Source organism: Protobothrops mucrosquamatus, unplaced genomic scaffold (assembly GCF_001527695.2).
Source record: "Protobothrops mucrosquamatus isolate PMUCROS unplaced genomic scaffold, P.Mucros_1.0 scaffold2125, whole genome shotgun sequence".
In the NCBI taxonomy this organism is placed as follows: Eukaryota; Metazoa; Chordata; class Lepidosauria; order Squamata; family Viperidae; genus Protobothrops; species Protobothrops mucrosquamatus.
In genome coordinates this window covers 11,254-28,794 of record NW_015388225.1, presented here as the reverse complement: position 1 = coordinate 28,794, position 17,541 = coordinate 11,254, and the positions used below count along the sequence as shown (strand labels likewise).

At 46.1% G+C, this 17,541-nt stretch overlaps 1 protein-coding gene across 1 annotated transcript in view; it reads left to right on the top strand.

Annotated features, from left to right (window-relative positions):
* Window positions 1-16,849, top strand: part of LOC107294841 (ras-interacting protein 1) — a 39,851-nt gene extending 23,002 nt beyond the window's left edge. Inside the window, exons 2-9 of the mRNA XM_029285722.1 lie at window positions 6,232-6,879; window positions 8,217-8,254; window positions 9,646-9,797; window positions 10,233-10,348; window positions 10,441-10,681; window positions 12,137-12,309; window positions 13,596-13,743; window positions 16,277-16,849. Of these exons, the coding sequence (XP_029141555.1) occupies window positions 6,232-6,879; window positions 8,217-8,254; window positions 9,646-9,797; window positions 10,233-10,348; window positions 10,441-10,681; window positions 12,137-12,309; window positions 13,596-13,743; window positions 16,277-16,476 (1,716 nt within the window). The 3' untranslated portion in view covers window positions 16,477-16,849. The remainder of the gene's footprint in view (window positions 1-6,231; window positions 6,880-8,216; window positions 8,255-9,645; window positions 9,798-10,232; window positions 10,349-10,440; window positions 10,682-12,136; window positions 12,310-13,595; window positions 13,744-16,276) is intronic.
* Window positions 16,850-17,541: the final 692 nt, after the last annotated feature.

Below are 17,541 nucleotides of genomic sequence, written 5' to 3'. Positions count from 1 at the left end.
TGATCTTTACGATAGGAAAAGGCCCCAAGAATTTCGGTCCTAACTTCTTACTGGGTAATTTGAGGCGTAAATATTTGGTTGAGAGATAAACCTTTTCCCCAACTTGGAATGTTCTTTGGGGAGCCCTCTTTTTATCAGCCTGCTTTTTATAGGTTTCAAAAGTCTTTTTTAAAGCAGTTTTCGTGTTTCTCCAAACGTCTTCCCATCCCCTCACCCATTGGTCAAGTGTCTGGGAAGCGGTTGGCACCTGGGGGTATTCAGGTATTGAACCGAACTCTTTTCCTGTGGCTACTCTGAAAGGTGTGTAGCCGGTGCTGCTGTGCACAGAATTATTGTACGCCACCTCTGCAAAAGGGAGGAGGTCAGTCCAGTTTGTCTGTTGGTAGGAAACGTAGCATCTGAGATATTGCTCCACCATTTTGTTAGTGGATTCTGCAGCTCCATTGGTGGACGGATGAAAAGCAGATGATAAGCCTTGAGATGATCCAATTAATTTAAGGAAACTCCTCCAAAACTTTGCTGTGAACTGCACCCCCCCTATCCAAAATTATTCGCTTAGGGGCCCCATGCAGCCAGTAGATATGTTTCAGGAACAATTTAGTCAGTCGTTGGGCAGATGGGAGTCCTTTGCAGGCGATGAAATGAGCCTGCTTCGAAAACAGGTCTATCACAGTCCAGATGACAGTATTTCCTCTGCTTTCAGGTAGGTCTACGATAAAGTCCATAGCTATTTCTTCCCAGGGTTGAGAAGGGTCTGCCACCAGCTGCAGTAACCCAGGGGTTTTCCCTGGGATTCTTTTCATTGTGGCACATATGGTACAACTCTTTACATCAGTGGTTCTCAACCTTCCTAATGCCGCGGCCCTTTAATACAGTTCCTCATGTTGTGGTGACACCCAACCCCCCATCCAGCTGGCCAGGGAGGGGGGGCAGGAAGGCCGTTCCGCTGGCTCTGCCCAGCCTGGTTGGAGAAGCGCCCAGGCGGGGAGAGGGGAGAGAGAGAGAGAGAGAGAGAGAGAGAGAGAGAGAGAGAGAGAGAGAGAGAGAGAGAGAGCCAAGAGGGCGACAGCGCCGGCAGAGCTTACTTCAGCCTCCTCCGCGGAAAGGGCCACGAAGCAGCGCAGCCTCCCTTAGGACAGGGGTAGGCAACCCAAAACACTCAAAGAGCCACTTGGACATGTTTCCCACCGAAAACAAAACACTGGGAGCCGCAAAACCTTTTTGATATCTAAAATGAAGATAACACTGCATATATCCTTTTTTACCTTTAATGTATGTATGTATGTATGTATGTATCTGTGTTTGTGTGTGTGTATATAAAATAAAGGTAAACAAGGATATATGCAGTGTTATCTTCATTTTAGATGTCAAAACGGTCTCTCTCTGTCTCTCTCTTTCCTCTCTTTCCTTTCTCTTTCCTCTCTCCCCTCCCTCTTTCCCCTCTCTCTCTCTTTCCTCTCCCTCTCTCTCTCTTTCCTCTCTTTTTTCTCTTTCCTCTCCCTCTCTCTCTCTTTCCTCTTTTTTCTTTCCTCTCTTTCTTTCTCTTTCCTCTCTCTCTTACTCTCTCTCTCTTTCTCTGTTTCCTCTCTCTTTCTCTTTCTCTCTCTTTCCTCTCTCTTTCTCTTTCTCTCTCTCTTTTCCTCTGTTTCTCTCTTTTTCCTCTCTCTCTTTCTCTCTCTCTCTTACGGCTGCATCGTCGGGGGTCCCTGCCGCCCCCGGCTTGGCCGCCGCCGCCGCCGGGACTCCGCGCTGCCCAGCCTTGCCCTCCACCCATCGATGGAGCTGCGGTGGGGACAGTGCCTGCCCGAGCTGCCTGGGGGGCAGCAGGAGGAAGAAGGAGAAGAGGAGGGTGAGGAAGCAGCTGCTCCATACGGGACTCTGCGCTGCCTGGCCTCGCCCTCTGCCCATTGATGGAGCTGCTGTGGGGGCTGGTGCCACACGGCCCCTGCCAGCCCCTCTGCCAGCCTGGCTGCTCCCCCCCCAGGCACCCCTCTTGTCCCGGCGCACACCCGAGCTGCCCGGGGGGCACCAGGAGGAAGAAGGAGAGGAGGAGGGCGAGGAAACCGCCATCGCCGCCCCAGCCGGAACTCCACGCTGCCTGGCCTCACCCTCCACCCATCCAATGGAGCCGCGGTGGGGGCTGGTGCCGCGGAACCCCTGCCAGCTCCTCCGCCAGCCTGGCTGCTCCCCCCAGCCACCCCTCTTGTCCCGGCGCCCACCCGAGCCGCCTGGGGGGCAGCAGGAGGAAGAAGGGGAGGAGGAAGAGGAGGGCAAGGAGATAGAGGAGCGGTGTCTCGGTTCCTAAGACCATCGGAAATATGTGTTTTACGATGGTCTTAGGTGACCCCTGTGAAAAGGTTGTTCGACCCCCAAAGGGGTCCCGACCCACAGGTTGAGAACCACTGCTTTACATAGTTTTCCACATCCCGTTTCAGCCCCGGCCACCAAAATTGCCGGCGGGTGAGATGTAGAGTTTTTAGATATCCAAAATGTCCAGCCTGTTTTACATTGCGGCTGTGTTTGAGAGCATTAAGACGGAGGGCTTCAGGCAAATACAGCTTCCCCCCCCCCCTTGTAAGCCAAACCATCCCTGCATGTCAGGGAGGTTTGATTATCTTTGAACCATTGATCAGTGAGGAGCTCTCGTTTTATTTTCTTTGCCCCAGGGTCATCAGGATTTGGGACCCTGCGAGGCGTGAGCTGAGTGGCAGTTTGTGGATTGGAGATAATTGCTTCATTAACCTCTTCACGTTCGCTTTTGTATTGGGGCAATCTCGATAGCGCATCAGCTAGGAAGTTTTTTCTTCCTGGTATGTACTTTAGAGTGAAGTTGAAATGGTTAAAGTACTGTGCCCACCATACTTGCTTTGGGGACAATTTGCGGGGAGTTTTCAGTGCCTCTAGGTTTTTATGATCTGTCCATACTTCAAATGGCACCTTGCTCCCTTCTAGATAGTGTCGCTAGTTTAACAGTCCCCACCTAATAGCGAAGGCCTCCTTATCCCAGACTGCCCATCTCCTCTTGCTTTCAGTAAATCTTTTAGAAGTGTAGGCACAGGGTTGTAGAACTCCACTTTTGTTCTTCTGCAGTAATACAGCTCCCACTGCCACGTCGCTGGCGTCAGCTTGGATTACAAAGGGTTCCCCTGGGTAGGGGTGCTTTAGTACTGGTTCAGCAGCAAATAGTCTTTTTAAATTCTCAAAAGCTGTTTGACAGCTCATAGTCCACGTAAGTGGCTGGCCCAGTCGTGGTTTTCCTCCTCCTTTGCCTGTTTTGAGTAGTTCTGTAAGGGGTAGGGCAATTTCGGCAAAGGAGGGGATGAATTGACGATAGAAGTTGGCAAACCCTAAAAAACTCTGAAGCTGTTTGTGAGTCTTTGGGGGCTGCCACTCAATTATAGTTTTCACTTTGGCTGGATCCATTTCAATACCCTCATTGGAAATTCTGTAGCCAAGATAATCTAATCGGGTCTGGTGAAATTCACATTTTGACAATTTGGCATAAAGCTTGGCATTCAATAATTTCTTTAACACTTCTCTTACCAGTTTTATGTGATCAGTCATATTTGTGCTGTATATCAGGATGTCATCAAGATACACCAGAACTCCTTTGTACAAGTGATCATGTAGGACCTCATTAATCAATTGCATGAATACGGCTGGGGCCCCCTGTAGTCCAAATGGCATGACTTTGAATTGGTAGCTCCCCATAGGACAGTTGAAGGCAGTTTTCCACTCGTCCCCCTCTTTTATTCTCACCTGGTAATATGCCTCTCTCAGGTCTAATTTAGTGAAAACACTCCCCTTAGCCAGATGGGTTAATAAGTATTTGAGAAGGGGGAGGGGGTATTTGTTTTCCACACTCACAGCGTTGAGACCCTTATAGTCTATGCAGAGACGAAGAGACCCATCTTTTTTTTCTTTGAACAACACAGGGGCTCCCATGGTAGATTTGGCCCATTCACGTATCACTGCATCTCCTCCATTTCGAGGGGGGACATAGCATACATTCTCAGTCGTGGGAGTTTGGCTCCTGGCACCAGTTCGATAGAGCAGTCATTGGGTCTGTGAGGCGGCAGGGCATCGCATTCTTTTTCACTAAATGCCTCCGTTAGGTCCCGGTATTCGTTGGGGATGAGTGGTTTGTCTGGTGGCGGTGAGGCAGCCAAGTGCGCTTGTTCATTGGGTGGCCTAAAGTGTCCCGCAACGTCAGTTGAATCAGTGGGAGGCTCAGGCCCTATAGGTAGTCTCACAGTTCTCATTCCTTTCTCCCACCAGATAAATGGCTTCCATTTGTCCAACCAGGCTAATCCTAGGATCACAGCCTCAGTCCTTTTTGGGGCCACCAGGAAGCGAATAAACTCCCAGTGCTCACCTATTTCTAGGCGTAAGGGCTCAGTTAATTGTGTGGCTAAAGTCCCTCCCATCAGGGAGCCATCAGCTTGCTCGAACCTCACAGGTTTGGAGAGCTGTTTTGCCCGTATGCCCATTTTCATGGCAAAGGGTAGGCTAATAATACATCGGGTGCATCCCGAATCAATTAGCACGTTTAAGTCCATTTGTGCCCCCGACTTAGGGATTATAAGCTTGGCGGCCAGTGGAAAAGGTGGGATTTATCGACTCACCATTGGGTCGTTCTCTCCTTCGTCATCGCTGTCAAAGGAGGGTAGAGCAGGGGAGGGTCCACCCGGAGTCCCGGCGTCCTCTTGTGTGGGGGGTATAATCTGGACAACAGGTTCTTGCGTGACCCGGTTGGATTTTTCTCTCGTTAGCCCTTGGGCAGGTTTCCTTCTTGCTGCTGGTTCCGGTCTGCTCTGCAGTCGGGGGTAGGGGACCGGACAGTTTGCTGCTCGATGTCCCTTCTGTCCGCACCAGAAACACTTAATTGACGGGCCTGCAGGTGGCCTGGGTCTTTCAGCCATCGCAGTAGTCGGAGGGTTTCGTGGGGGTGATTGTTGCTTGGGTTGCTCTGGCTGCTGCTCGGATTCAGGTGGGGGAGGCTTCTTATAGCGGGCAAGCTGAACGTCTAGCTTCACCACTGCCTGGTACCATTCTCGCAGCTGATGAGGTACTGCTAGATAGAAACAGGCCTAAGAGAGGTGATCGTCTAATCTCTCAATGAAGTGCTAGGGAAAAGAAGGACTAGAAATTCCTACCCAGCAACTGCACCTGACGTCTTTGTTAACACCCACATTTATGCCTAACAGCATTAAAGGGACTGAGAAGCACCTGGTCCTATGCCACGGAGAAAGAAAATTTATACGCACAGATACACTCACAAACACTCGAGTGCAGCTTTTTGGCCAGGCTTTCACCTGGTCTAGTCATTCCTTCCCCTGAAACCGGAAAGTTGGAATTTAATCATTTCAAGTTGTCACGTGTAGATGTTGGGTAGCCCAGGTTCAGGGGGCAAGATTGGAACTGGAATGGAGAGCAAATCCACAGCTGAAAAGCAGGGAAGTCTTCCTCATCCTCTTGGCCCCAGTCTTCTTATCAAGCAGATTGAGGAAGTCAGCCTTAGAGAATTGACTTTAATACTATAAAAGCACAGTCCATTGTCAAATTATCTTTTTTTTAAAAAAAAAATTACCTTCCCAAAGAGAAAAAAACGGTGGGATTTCCTCCCTTAGCACTATAAAAATCTTGGGATTCAAAAAACGCACTAAGACAACATGCTGAACCACAAAGCACTACTCAGCGTAGAACTGCCTAGCCCAGGGGTCATGCAAACTCAACCAATCGTGTGCAGTTGCTAGTGCTCAACATAAATGTCCCAATCCCTGAGCGTTTGTACACTTAAAGCACCCCATTGTCACAGGCAAAAATCTTGAGTCTTCTTTTGGGCAAAAGGCTGGCAAACCCAAGTAAAAACCATGCAGATTTCAGAAAGGGATCTTTCATGCTAGTAGGGAGGAAAATGTAACCTTGAAAACTGTGCATTTCCATTTGGCCCTGCAGGGAGTTAATTAAATGGAACCATTTCCTTTCCAGAGCTTTCACATCTAAACCAGGTGACCCAGTGGTGGGATTCAAATATGTGAACAACCGGTTCTCTGTGTGGATGCTGCTTCCGGAGGTCCATTCTGGGCCTGGGCAACAAAAAATTAGCTACCGGTTCTGCCGAACTGGTGCAAACCGGCTGAATCCCACCACTGAGGTGACGTCTTCTCACCTAAACTGCACCCTTCCCAGTTTCTCACGCTGCTCTGCTCCATTTCTCACTTTCTACAGGAGTTTGTCATCCACGTGATGACACGTCACCGCCACATCTTTGGACGCCCCGAACGTCGCCCAGCTCCAGACCAATCGAGCTTTGTGGACACCTTCCTGAATGCCCCCGACATCTTGCCGCAGCACTGCTGTGTGGTATCCTCGGTGCCCCCTGCTGATCCCAGCCAGCCCCGGAGTTCAGCCATGGTGCGGCCTTTCCGGGGAGCCTCTATCACCCACAATGGCGCCCCGCTCCATCGCCAGGTGGAGTTGGCTCCTGGAGACTTGCTTGGCATGGGGCAGTACTTCCTCTTCATGTACAAAGATCCACGAGCTGCCACTGCTCCTCCGGCTTGGCTGCCCAAAGCCTGGATGTCTCCAGGGCTGGTGGGGGCCTTGGCTTGCCAGGCCTGTGGCCGGTCCCTGCAGGAGCGGCAGGAGGCATTCCGGGCCTATCTCAAGAGCCGAGAACCTCAGCTCCGCTACCGCCCCCAGGAACAGGAAGCGCTTTTGGCTGAAATTGTGCGGCTGCAGGAAACATCCACTTGCAGGCTGGGACCCGCCTTCCTCTTTGGGCTCTGCCTGGAGCACGCTGCTCGGGAGCTGGAGCCAGGGCATCTGCCCAGGTTGATAGCCAGGATCGCTCAGCTGGTGAAGGAAGCTGTTTGGGTAAAGGATTTTCTACTTCTTTGCTTGGGTCCTATCATGCCCCATATCAGGGGTCTTCAAACTTGGCCCTTTTATGACTTGTGGACTTCAACTCCCAGAATTCCTCAGCCAGGCACACGTGCCTAGCTGAGGAATTCTGGGAGTTGAAGTCCACAAGTCATAAAAGGGCCAAGTTTGAAGACCCCTGCCCTATATCCTTGATGAAAAAGGATAGTCCTTTATTTCGGAAAGCTGTCCTTTAGATTTATTTAATTACAGCTGGTCCTCAACTTATGACCAGTCGCTTAGCGACCATTGGAAGTTATGACCAACCAAGAAAAAGAGGACTTATGACCTTGATTCAAAGTTACCACATTTGGGTCACCTCTGTGGTCACATAGTCTTTGGGCACCTGGAAACACAGCTGTATTTACAGCCATTTGCAGCATCCCACCAGCATGTGACCACATTTTACAATGGTTTTGCCAAAAATGGTCATTTATGGTTCTTGCACCCATACTGACCCCTTGGTTTGCTTAACGACTGCAGTATTTGTTTAATGACTGCTGATTCGCTTAATGACCGTCGTGATTCACTTCAAAACCATGGCAAAAAAACGTGTTAAACCATCATTATGGTCCTAACATGAGGGCTTTCTCTCAGAGCAAATCCCACTCCCTACTAGCACTGATGACGTTACCTAATGCGGTAATGAAACATCTGCAAGAAAACAGCCAAGCTCAGAGAGCGCCAAGGACTCCTCATTTCAACCCTGAGCTGCAAATAGTCTCCTCAGAAGTACAAGCCCCCCCTTTTCTTTTCTCTATTCTGAATCTCATTAATTCAAATCCACATAGTCTGTGTCATGTTATATCCATTGTTATATGGCTATGACATTCTGTCATGGAATGGAAGACAGCATGACTAGTTTCCTTAAAAAAAGGAAATACAAGAAAGGAGTACTGTAAGAAAACTGGTTTTTAATGATTAATTGCAAGATGCTGTTCTTCTGGCTCCACACAAAAAGTAAAAATGAATCCATGTTCTTCTTCCTTTCTTGCTTTCTACTATTTTCTAAAAATAATCAGAAGAGAAACAGAATCGTATGAATGTAAAATAAAATCTTTACATCCATAGCTGAGTCGAATTATACAGGTTTAGAACCTATAGGGAAAAACTCCATGTCTGACCTCCATATTTGATCTCTTTAAATGAAGTAAGTATAACAAATACTTTCCCCCCCATCGATCCTCCAGTAACTGTAGAAGTCTTTCTGACTATCAGGTATGGAAAGGGTTTGAGACCAAGAATGTGGTCCTCCCTAAATAATTTCATTTTCTCCATATTCTTCTTCCTAGGGCAAGATCAAAGAAATCAGAGATCGACAACCAGAAAAGTAAGTAAATTAATAATCTCTAGAAGACTATGTTTTCCAAGGCAAGTCATAATATTAGGCTTGGTCAGTACTGTAGTTTGTTTTAAGCTACAGATGTTGAGTGATTTGGGAGGTACAACAGAGAAGCCTCTAGTCATTTCCTTTTATTGGGGAGCTGAGCTTTGGGTTCCTGGCATCTTAAATTTGTTTGTGCCCCTTGAGAGCAATGAAAAATGCTGCTTTATCATTCCTGGAGAGTAAGGTTCATCTGCTCATCCAGTCAAGGTCTATTTGTGGAATATTAGGAAGATCTTACTCTTGGTTTGAGATGGCCAAAGTGGCTTGGGCATCACTCCAAGCTATTGGGAAATGTTCTCATTTCAAAATAATGACCTTAAACACTTCAACAAGTTTGTGCCTGAAGATATTTCTATGGCCCAAGAGCATAATAATCACTTTCAGTTCAGTAATGTTAGCCTTCCCTCCAGATTTATTGAAATAATATCTCTCAGAATTCCTAGCTTTGTGGAGGATACAGGATAACAGAAGCTGATTTAGCTGATGTGTTGATCCAGACCAGGGGTAGGGAACCTTGGCTCTTTTATGACTTGTGGACTTCAATACCCAGAATTCCCAAGTCAGCATGGCTGGTTCAGGAATTCTGGGTATTGAAGTCCACAAGTCATAAAAGAGCCAAGGTTCCCTACCCCTGATCTAGACCAATGGTCCTCAACCTTCATAATTTTAAGATGTGTGGACTTAAACTGTGTGACTGGTTGGGAAATTCTGGGAGTTGAAGTCCACACATCTTAAAGTTGCCAAGGTTGAGGAACACTGATCTAGACATTTTTCTACCTCTGTTGAAGTGACAGACTTTCTAAACTTGAGCAAGCTCGGCAATCGAGTTCAGTTTGCTTGCTCAGCCTTCTGGGATGCTGGGATGCAGTTTATCCTTCTCCATCTTCAGACATCTAGATAGGCGGAGGTAACTCCTACCAGTTCCAGCCAGCACTGACATTTTGGCACGTTGACTGGAGATTATGAGAACTGACCTTTAAGTTGGAGGAGGTCAATAATAAATACTTTTCTTTGTTTAAAAAAAATACAAGTTGGGTTAACAGTAAATGCAGAAATGTTGAGATAAACAACAAATTGTTTTCCAGGTCAACAGGACACCTTTGTATGGTTTCGTTTTTCCCATTTGTGAATAATTTAGTTTACAATCATCAAGAAAGGCTGAACTTGGCGTGAACTCTGAAAATGTGTAGAATGGCTTAAATGCAAAATATCCAGTCCAGTTGTTGTTTTAATATCCCTGCCAAAAATCAGCTGCCTCTTGCTGGCAGGTGAGAACTTTTTCAACCTCCCCCACCCCTTGACGCTAATCTCTGTCACTCTGGTGTTCCTTGCAGCCAGCAAGACAAAGGAGAAGCAGGAAACCTCAGCATTGAGGAAGTGGCAGCTGACCTGCGCCCCCTCATGCTGTGGATGGCTAATTTGATGGAGCTACTCAACTTAGTGCAAAAAAGAGTCCTAGACATTGAGAAAGATCTGGATTTGGAAGGTGAGCCAAGAATCTTCTTTTTTCTAGTAGTCAAGGAGATTGAAGGACAGGCCAACTGTTTTTTCAAAGACTCATCCCAGAACAGAGGGGTCAAGGAAATAGGACTTCCTGATTTCTCCAAGACAAATATTATTGACTCAAAGATAATTGCGAGGTCACAGAATGGGGGCTGAGTACTACTGGTTTCTCTAGAAAAGGCTCTCAACAAAGGGAATCATAGCTTCTGCATACGTAGCCCAGAACTTTAAGGACATTCTACCAAACTGATACAGCTTGATATCAGTTGAATACGCATAGCTTTTCCCAAAGTATCTATTACACCTTGCAGTGCAATTTGAAAATGTTCCATACATTCCTAGTTTCCATTGCAGAACAACTCTCGGTAGAGCTATTGCCTCTCTGTAATATTACGCAATGTTCTCAAACCCACTGCAGGAGTTTCACACAATGCATTGCTCTCCAGTGACCTGGAGACCTGTGATGAAGCCATGGCTGTCTTAGATGAAGTCATCATGTCCACATTCCAGCAATGTGTGTACTACCTCACTAAGGTGAGCAAACACTCTGCAAGGATCAAGCCTGACCTTCTGACCCTTCCCTTTTTCTAGTAGTCTCAGTGTCTAATTCTTTCCTCATCCGGCAGACTCTATACTCAGCCCTTCCTGTCTTGCTAGACAGTAACCCCTTCACAGCCACCACTGACCTGTCGCATGTGCCTGAGCTGAGCAGCATGCCGGAGGGAATCCGAGGGACCCTGGCCATCTACCAGGCAACACTTGAACTCACCCGTGACTGTGACTTGCACCCTGACCTTGTTTCACAGACCTTTGGATACCTCTTCTTCTTCTCCAATGCTTCGCTCTTCAACACCATCATGGAAAGAGGTGGGCCAGGAACAATATGCAGACATTTTCCCGGGGAAGGGGGGAAGGGGACACCAATTCGAAAGAATTGAAGGTGGATAAGCAGAAAAAAAAATACTTCAGTATTTTGTGGAAGAAAACTAGATAGATTCACTTCCATAACATAGGGCTACGCGGCACTTCGCATCTGAAGACAAACAGGTGCACCTGTCTGCATTTCCCTCCTAAAAAAACCTGGGGTTTTGCACTGCGTAAGAGGAAGGACTCTGCCTCAAGTAAATTGCAATTTAACTTTCTGCATGGGAGAGAGAAAGCAGCAAAGATAGAGGAAGAAGATTGGTTTATTCGTAGACAAGCTTTGGATGTTGAGCATAGAAGCCAAAACTATCCTAAGGCTTCATGTAAAAAGGGCAATTTTTGAACACTAAACAGGTCGCATTTTTTGTGCTTGTGAACAGTTTAAGACATACAGGGTAGCAAAGGATGATACAACTGGAAATATCAGGAAATTTTTGATGGCTGAAAATGGTGGAGCAAGAGGAAGAAAAGGATGACCAAAACAAGAGGTTTTTTTGTTAGGAGAGGGAATTTACAGAAAGTGTTCTTCTGGCTTTTGTGCATTGGAAGGAAAGGAATCAAGTAAGAGTGTAAGAAACTAGAAACTTGTAAGAATTAGGAGCCTGAGGGTTCTGTGAAGGAAATAGACCATTATGAACTAACCAGATGGGCTGTGTCTGCCGGTCATGCTAAGCCTCCTAAGGCCCCAAATTTGCATTAGTCAGTCTCACCATGTTCTGCAACTACCAGGCCTTCAACTGAACTGTTAAGTACAGCATGTCAAATGATTTCAGGAATTTATAATTGCTTTTGAGGTGCTTTTTTAAAAAATTGCTAATGTAGAGGAGAGGAGAGAAAGAAAGAAAGAAAGAAAGAAAGAAAGGAAGGAAGGAAGGAAGGAAGGAAGGAAGGAAGGAAGGAAGGAAGGAAGGAAGGAAGGAAAGAAAGAAAGAAAGAAAGAAAGAAAAAGAATTTGGATTTTGAGTGAATATTTTAGGCAGTGAAGGATTTTTGCTTGTATTAACGAGACCAAATGAAGCAAGAACCCCTTTCTGTCTTCAGGGAGATGTGAGAAAGCCAGAACTCTTCCACTTCTGTTTTTTGCTCCTGAGCAGTGAAAAGAAATAATCCCATTCCGCCTCTCCCTGCTACCCAGCCTCCACCACCCCAGCAGCTGTTGTTTCCTCCTATTTTTTCTTCTGGTCTCTGGTGGAAGCTGGCTATTTCCTGCCTGTCCCAAAGTTCAGGGCTGCCCTCGGACGCAGCAGGAAATAAGCCTGGCTTCCAGGGGCGGCTCCCTCCTCCAGACGTGGTGGGGGTGGAGAATGCTGGGGCTAAGCTACTTGGCAGGAAAGCCAGGGGTGTCAGCCAGGCTTACCACCTCTTCCTCCTTGCCTCCCACCCCCCACCCATTTCCAGGTGGCTCCCAGTCTCTCTTCCAGTGGGCCAAGGCGGTGCAGATCCGAACCAACCTGGACCTCGTCCTGGACTGGCTGCAAGGAGTTGGCCTGGGGGACATCGCCACAGAATTCTTCCGCAAGCTCAGCAACACAGCCAACCTGTTGTGCATGCCCAAAAGCAGCTTGCTTCAGGTGAAGGAGCCGGTTCACATCCCCCCTCCTCTCCCCAAATGGGCTTGAGGGGCAGCAGCTCACCTCCAGGTCTTTGTTCACATTCAGGGCCAGCTCTGATGTGGGGCCGGATCACTACATGTGGTTCCCGGCTTATCACCATTTAGTGACCATTCAAAGTCACAACGATGCTGAAAAAAGTGATTTACAACTGATCCTCACACTTACGACCTTCATAGCGTTCCCCCCACATGATTAATATTTGGGTGCTTGGCAACTGGCATGTATTTATGACAGTTGAAGCATTCCAGGGTCATGTGATGGACATTTGTCTTTCCCAGCCTGCTTCTGACAAGCAAATTCAGTGTGGGAAGCCAGATTTGCTTAACAACTATATGATTCATTTAACAACTGCAGCAAAAAAGGTCATAAAAGTGGACCTAACTCACTTAACAGTCATCCCACTTAGCACCAGAAGACTTATGATCAAACTGGGGTCATAAGTCAACCATCTGTAGGACTACTTACTATCAGGTCCTGATAGTCTTTTATGTAAGATCCGATGCCTCTAAAGAAAATATGCCAGAGAATATTAAATTACAAGTGTTTTTGCCCCATGTTATATGCAAATACAGCAGCCAAGGACTTAACCAACACAGCAGTGTTTTTCTGCAGTTCTACCCAAGTCCGTCCTGAGAATCTCCATTTTCTTCAATACGTATTTCTACATATTGAAGACAAATCCAAAAAACTGTCACAGTAGTAACAACTTCAGAGGTGTGTGGGTTTGTTCTCTCCCTGAGTCTAGCAGGACAGAGTGTCCTGATTAATAACTAGTAAATACTAAAATAGGTGTCACTTATTTTTCTGAACCCATTCTTTAGTAACACTATCCCTCTGTGTGTAGAGTTTACACTAGGAGACCAAATAAATCGATCACTTTGTTTTTAATGTCATGTAATCAGTAACTTCAGTTGGTTACAACCTTTTTGGTCAACATCTGTGTTTTAAAAAATAGTGCTCCTACAATATTTAGTATCAATGATAAAGGAAATGGGCCTTCCCCCCCAGCTGTTTTTGTTCATAAACAAATTCAATCTATGGATCAATAACATCGAACTATTGACCAGCTATTTCTTTAAAAAATGTGGACGGGGGGGATAATTCTGCCTTCTTCCTCTGAAACAATGCTGTATTAGGGGTGTTGGATACAACTAAACATTCTACTGAGAACAAGTCAGATTTAGAGGACTGCCATAAGAGCCATTGACATTTTTTAAAATATGTTGTGTTCTATCGATATACAGGCATCCTGGTCCTGCCTAAGAAATGATTATCCAGCGCTAACACCAGCCCAGCTCCAACATGTGCTCAGAAATTACCAACTGGGGCCAGGCCGTGCATCTCCTGAATGCTGGAACCCACCTGACAAGGAGCGAGACGAGATGGCACAAAGTACATGAGCATTTTAGTGTCAAGTCTATAAGTTGTTTGCCAATTTTTGGAGACTTAACAGGGGTTTCTCTGGCCTTTATCACCATATGTTCTTAACCAGGACAAGATCACACCCCAATGAGATCAATTTTCCCCCTTGATCTCATGGCATTTCCTTATTCTTACCCCCAGTCCATAAGTAAAGCAGCTGAAATTACCATTAGGTTGCCAGTATAATAATATTTTCTTCCTTAAGCCCCTGCTACCTCCCCACAGCCTCAAAGTCTATAAAATCTGTCATCCATTCTCTTAGAGGTGGCCGATTCTAAATAGGATCAAAGGTGTGTTTTGGGAGCGCTGGGAGGTGGGGGCACACATTGATTCCTCTCCCAGCCTTTACCTTCTTCATTAGTGCTTTGTTTTCTGAGCTCCTTTCAGTCCTGCCACATCTCTCTTTCCCTGCTTTTGACATCATCATCATTTCTTCAAGCTTCTACCAAGGCAGAGGAGAGCAGAGTGGAGCTTCAGTATTTTATCTTGGGAAGAAGACAGTCTATTTTTCATTATTCATCTAGAACAGTACACTGAAATGTATCTTTTCGTTCAGATGTGGCACCCCCATTATTTTCCTGCTGTAACTGGAAAATATGGAGAGAACCTGAGCTGACTATTGCCCAGCTTTCAAATATTTGTCTGTTTTAAGCATTTCCCAGCCCTTGTAGCTGAAGGAGGAAACCTGCTTGCTCAGCAATGTAGTAATTTCAGATCCCCTTTGTAAAACTTAGCTAGTTATACTAACAAGGCCTGGCCTGCCTCCCTTCTCTCCAGGACTATTTCTGCCCCGTGTATATCTTAATTTATTATTAAATTTATATGCCTCCCATCTCACTATCCAATGCAACTGGACGGCTTACAATGCAGTAAAAAAATAAATATAAAAACAATTTTTGCGACCCTGTAATCCCTTGATTCAGGGTGGAGTCGGGGTGTCTGAATGGAGCTGAGTGTTTACTGGCCGGATGCCCTTCCTGACGCCTATGCAGCGTTCTCAACAGGTGTTTTCTCTTTACACCCTGATAGAGAAACATCTGTCACTGCCTAGGATTGAACTTTCAACCTTCCAAGTGAAAGGCGAGCATCTTCACCTCTAGGCCGCTGCATATAAAAAAATATGTTTTTATATAAATATAAAAACAATTGCAAATATAAAAAAAATTAAAATTCCAAGAGTAACATTTCCATGTGTCACATTATTTATCTTGGAGATGCTCAGCTAGGGTGTTAGGAAAGAGGTAAACCAACCAAGCTAGGGTGGCTAAAGCCAGGCCCACGCTCTTCTTTGATGGTAGATGTTTTCTCTGCTGGTTGAAAGAAGCCATCAGCAAACCTGGAGGGGGGAAAAAACCCTTTCGTATGAGAAGCACTCTCTCTAATGAGGACAGCACCATTCATCAATGACTAGGAACAGGACAGGAACTGGCAATGGGGCTAACAAACGTTATGCTGGCTCGAATTCAATCTGACCCAGGATGACTGGGTAGCCGGTGCCAGCTAGCAATTCATCAGGTGAAGCTTTTCTTCTGCATCCATATGTCTCTTTTCATTCAGTTCTAATCTGTATCTCTTCTTTCTCTTCCTCTGGCATTCTTTCACCCCCAAAATACATAAACTGGGATGTGGATATTAAAATCAACCCAGGACAGAGACATGAAAAATGTGAAGAAAAGAAACAGGATAATTCCATTGCCTCCAGTGCGAAATCAACCCTCTCAAATTATCACCTCGTCAACACCAATTCAGTCATGGTGCTTCAGTTGGTTTTGGTACAGCAGATCATGACAAAACCTATAACGCTGGTGTTGGATTTAATGTTTTTCCTCTTCCTTTCTAATCTCCTATGTCTTATGTGTAAAACTGGGGTCGAGTGTACAAAATCAAGTCGAGTGTACAAATTCTCCTGCTAATAATATTTGAAAGATGTTTTGGGGTACTTTTGGGCTAAAGAGTGAGATAATAGTCATGATTTAATGGTTCTCCTCTAGGGAAACCTGACCGTCCACCTGAGGTGTGGTGGTTCAGTGGCTTAATGATGCTGGAAATGGTCTTTGCTCCAGCGGTTCGAGTCCTAGCACTGTGTGGCAGGTGAGCTCCTGTCACTCGCCTCACCTTCTGCCCACCTAGCAGGTCGAAAGCATCTTATATGCGAGTAGATAAAGAGGCACCACTTGGTGGGAAGACGAGCTGGCTCTTTGTGCAGATGGTAAGAACCCTGCTGGTGCTAAACCTTCCCGGTTGTGATACCGCTTTGCAAGCTGGCTTTGGTGGAGACAGCTCTGAATGATGCTCCAGGAAAGCTGCTGGTCTTTCTTCTCATGCACAATAGCTCGCCCCCTCAGGCACATTTTGGAAAGTGCACAAGCATGAACCGAACAGGGCTAGCAGTCTTAGGCAGCCAAACTACTATTCTACACTACTCTCCTGGCTAATGTAACATCGCCATATGCTAAATAGATAACCATCAACTGGTCTCTTTTCATAATCTTTATTTCCCCAGGTGATATATTTGAGAGTTTCACCGACCATCCACCCCTTATTCTTCCATGTGATGGCTTCCACTTGCATCTGTCAGAGCCCGTGCTAGATGACACTCTGCATCGCCAACTGGTGCGCTTGCGCCGTTTTCTTTGGGAGCTGGAGCGTGAATCTCTCCCAGCCAATCAAAGAGCAGTATATGGGCTGGATCCCAGCCAATGAAAAGAGGCACCAATGCCAACATTCAAGATGGTGCCTTGACCTCGAGAAGCTCTTTTCACAACAGACTCTGTTGGGTCAGGCTGGATATTAGAAAACCTCGATCCAATTCTGGGAAATGCAGAATCACCTGAAATAGCTCTTATTTCTTTGCAAGCAGAATGGTCTGGGAAGATCAGCGGTTGCCCTGGTATCCGAGGTCAGAAAGAATAAATTCTTTGGCTTCTGTTCCAACTTTGCAGCCATGCCATCGGGTGGCAGGTGCTGACTTCAAGAAACAATCTGGATATGTCTTTGAAAGAGGACCCACCTCAACACTGGGTTATTATTTTTCGCCTCAGGTAATACAGTTTGTAGCAAACTATGTATTCTTCTTTTTTTCTTTGCAATAAAATGATTATCTGAAACGAATAAATCAAGTATTTTAGGATGGCATGTAGCAACCATGTTATCCAGAAGGCAGAAGTGTAGGAAGCAGGATAACTAGAAAAAGTGTATTCTGGCTACTTCAGACTCTCTAGGGCAGTGTTTCTCAACCTCGGCAACTTTAAGATGTGTGGACTTTAACTCCCAGAATTCCCCAGCCAGCTGAGAGTTAAAGTCCACACGTCTTAAAGTTGCCAAGGTTGAGAAACACTGCCCCAAAGTATGTTGACTTGGGTCTGATGAGGCTGTCTGTACTTAGTGTGAGACATTTTGTAAAATGTAAAACATTTAATGTAAAAATTCAGTGTGCTGTTCTTCGATTTCTTTGGTAGAGGTTTGCTATCGCTGGGACGTGCCTCTTTTCCATTGTCCCAGACCACAAGTGTGCTATCTTTGTCAATAGCCTCAGTTTCACGGCTGTGCCTGGAATTAATCTCTGAAATCCGAGCCTGGGGAAGACCTATGAGCTCATGCCCCTCCCCTCTCTGGATGTCAAACGAAGCTCCCGGCAAACCAATCGTACCAAGGGCTGGTTCAGAGTAGCCCTTGGTACGAATGCTTTGCACCAAGGATATTGCAGCCAAGGCAGGTAATCCAGAACTGTTCACCACAGACGTTATTTATTTTATTATTTTACTTATT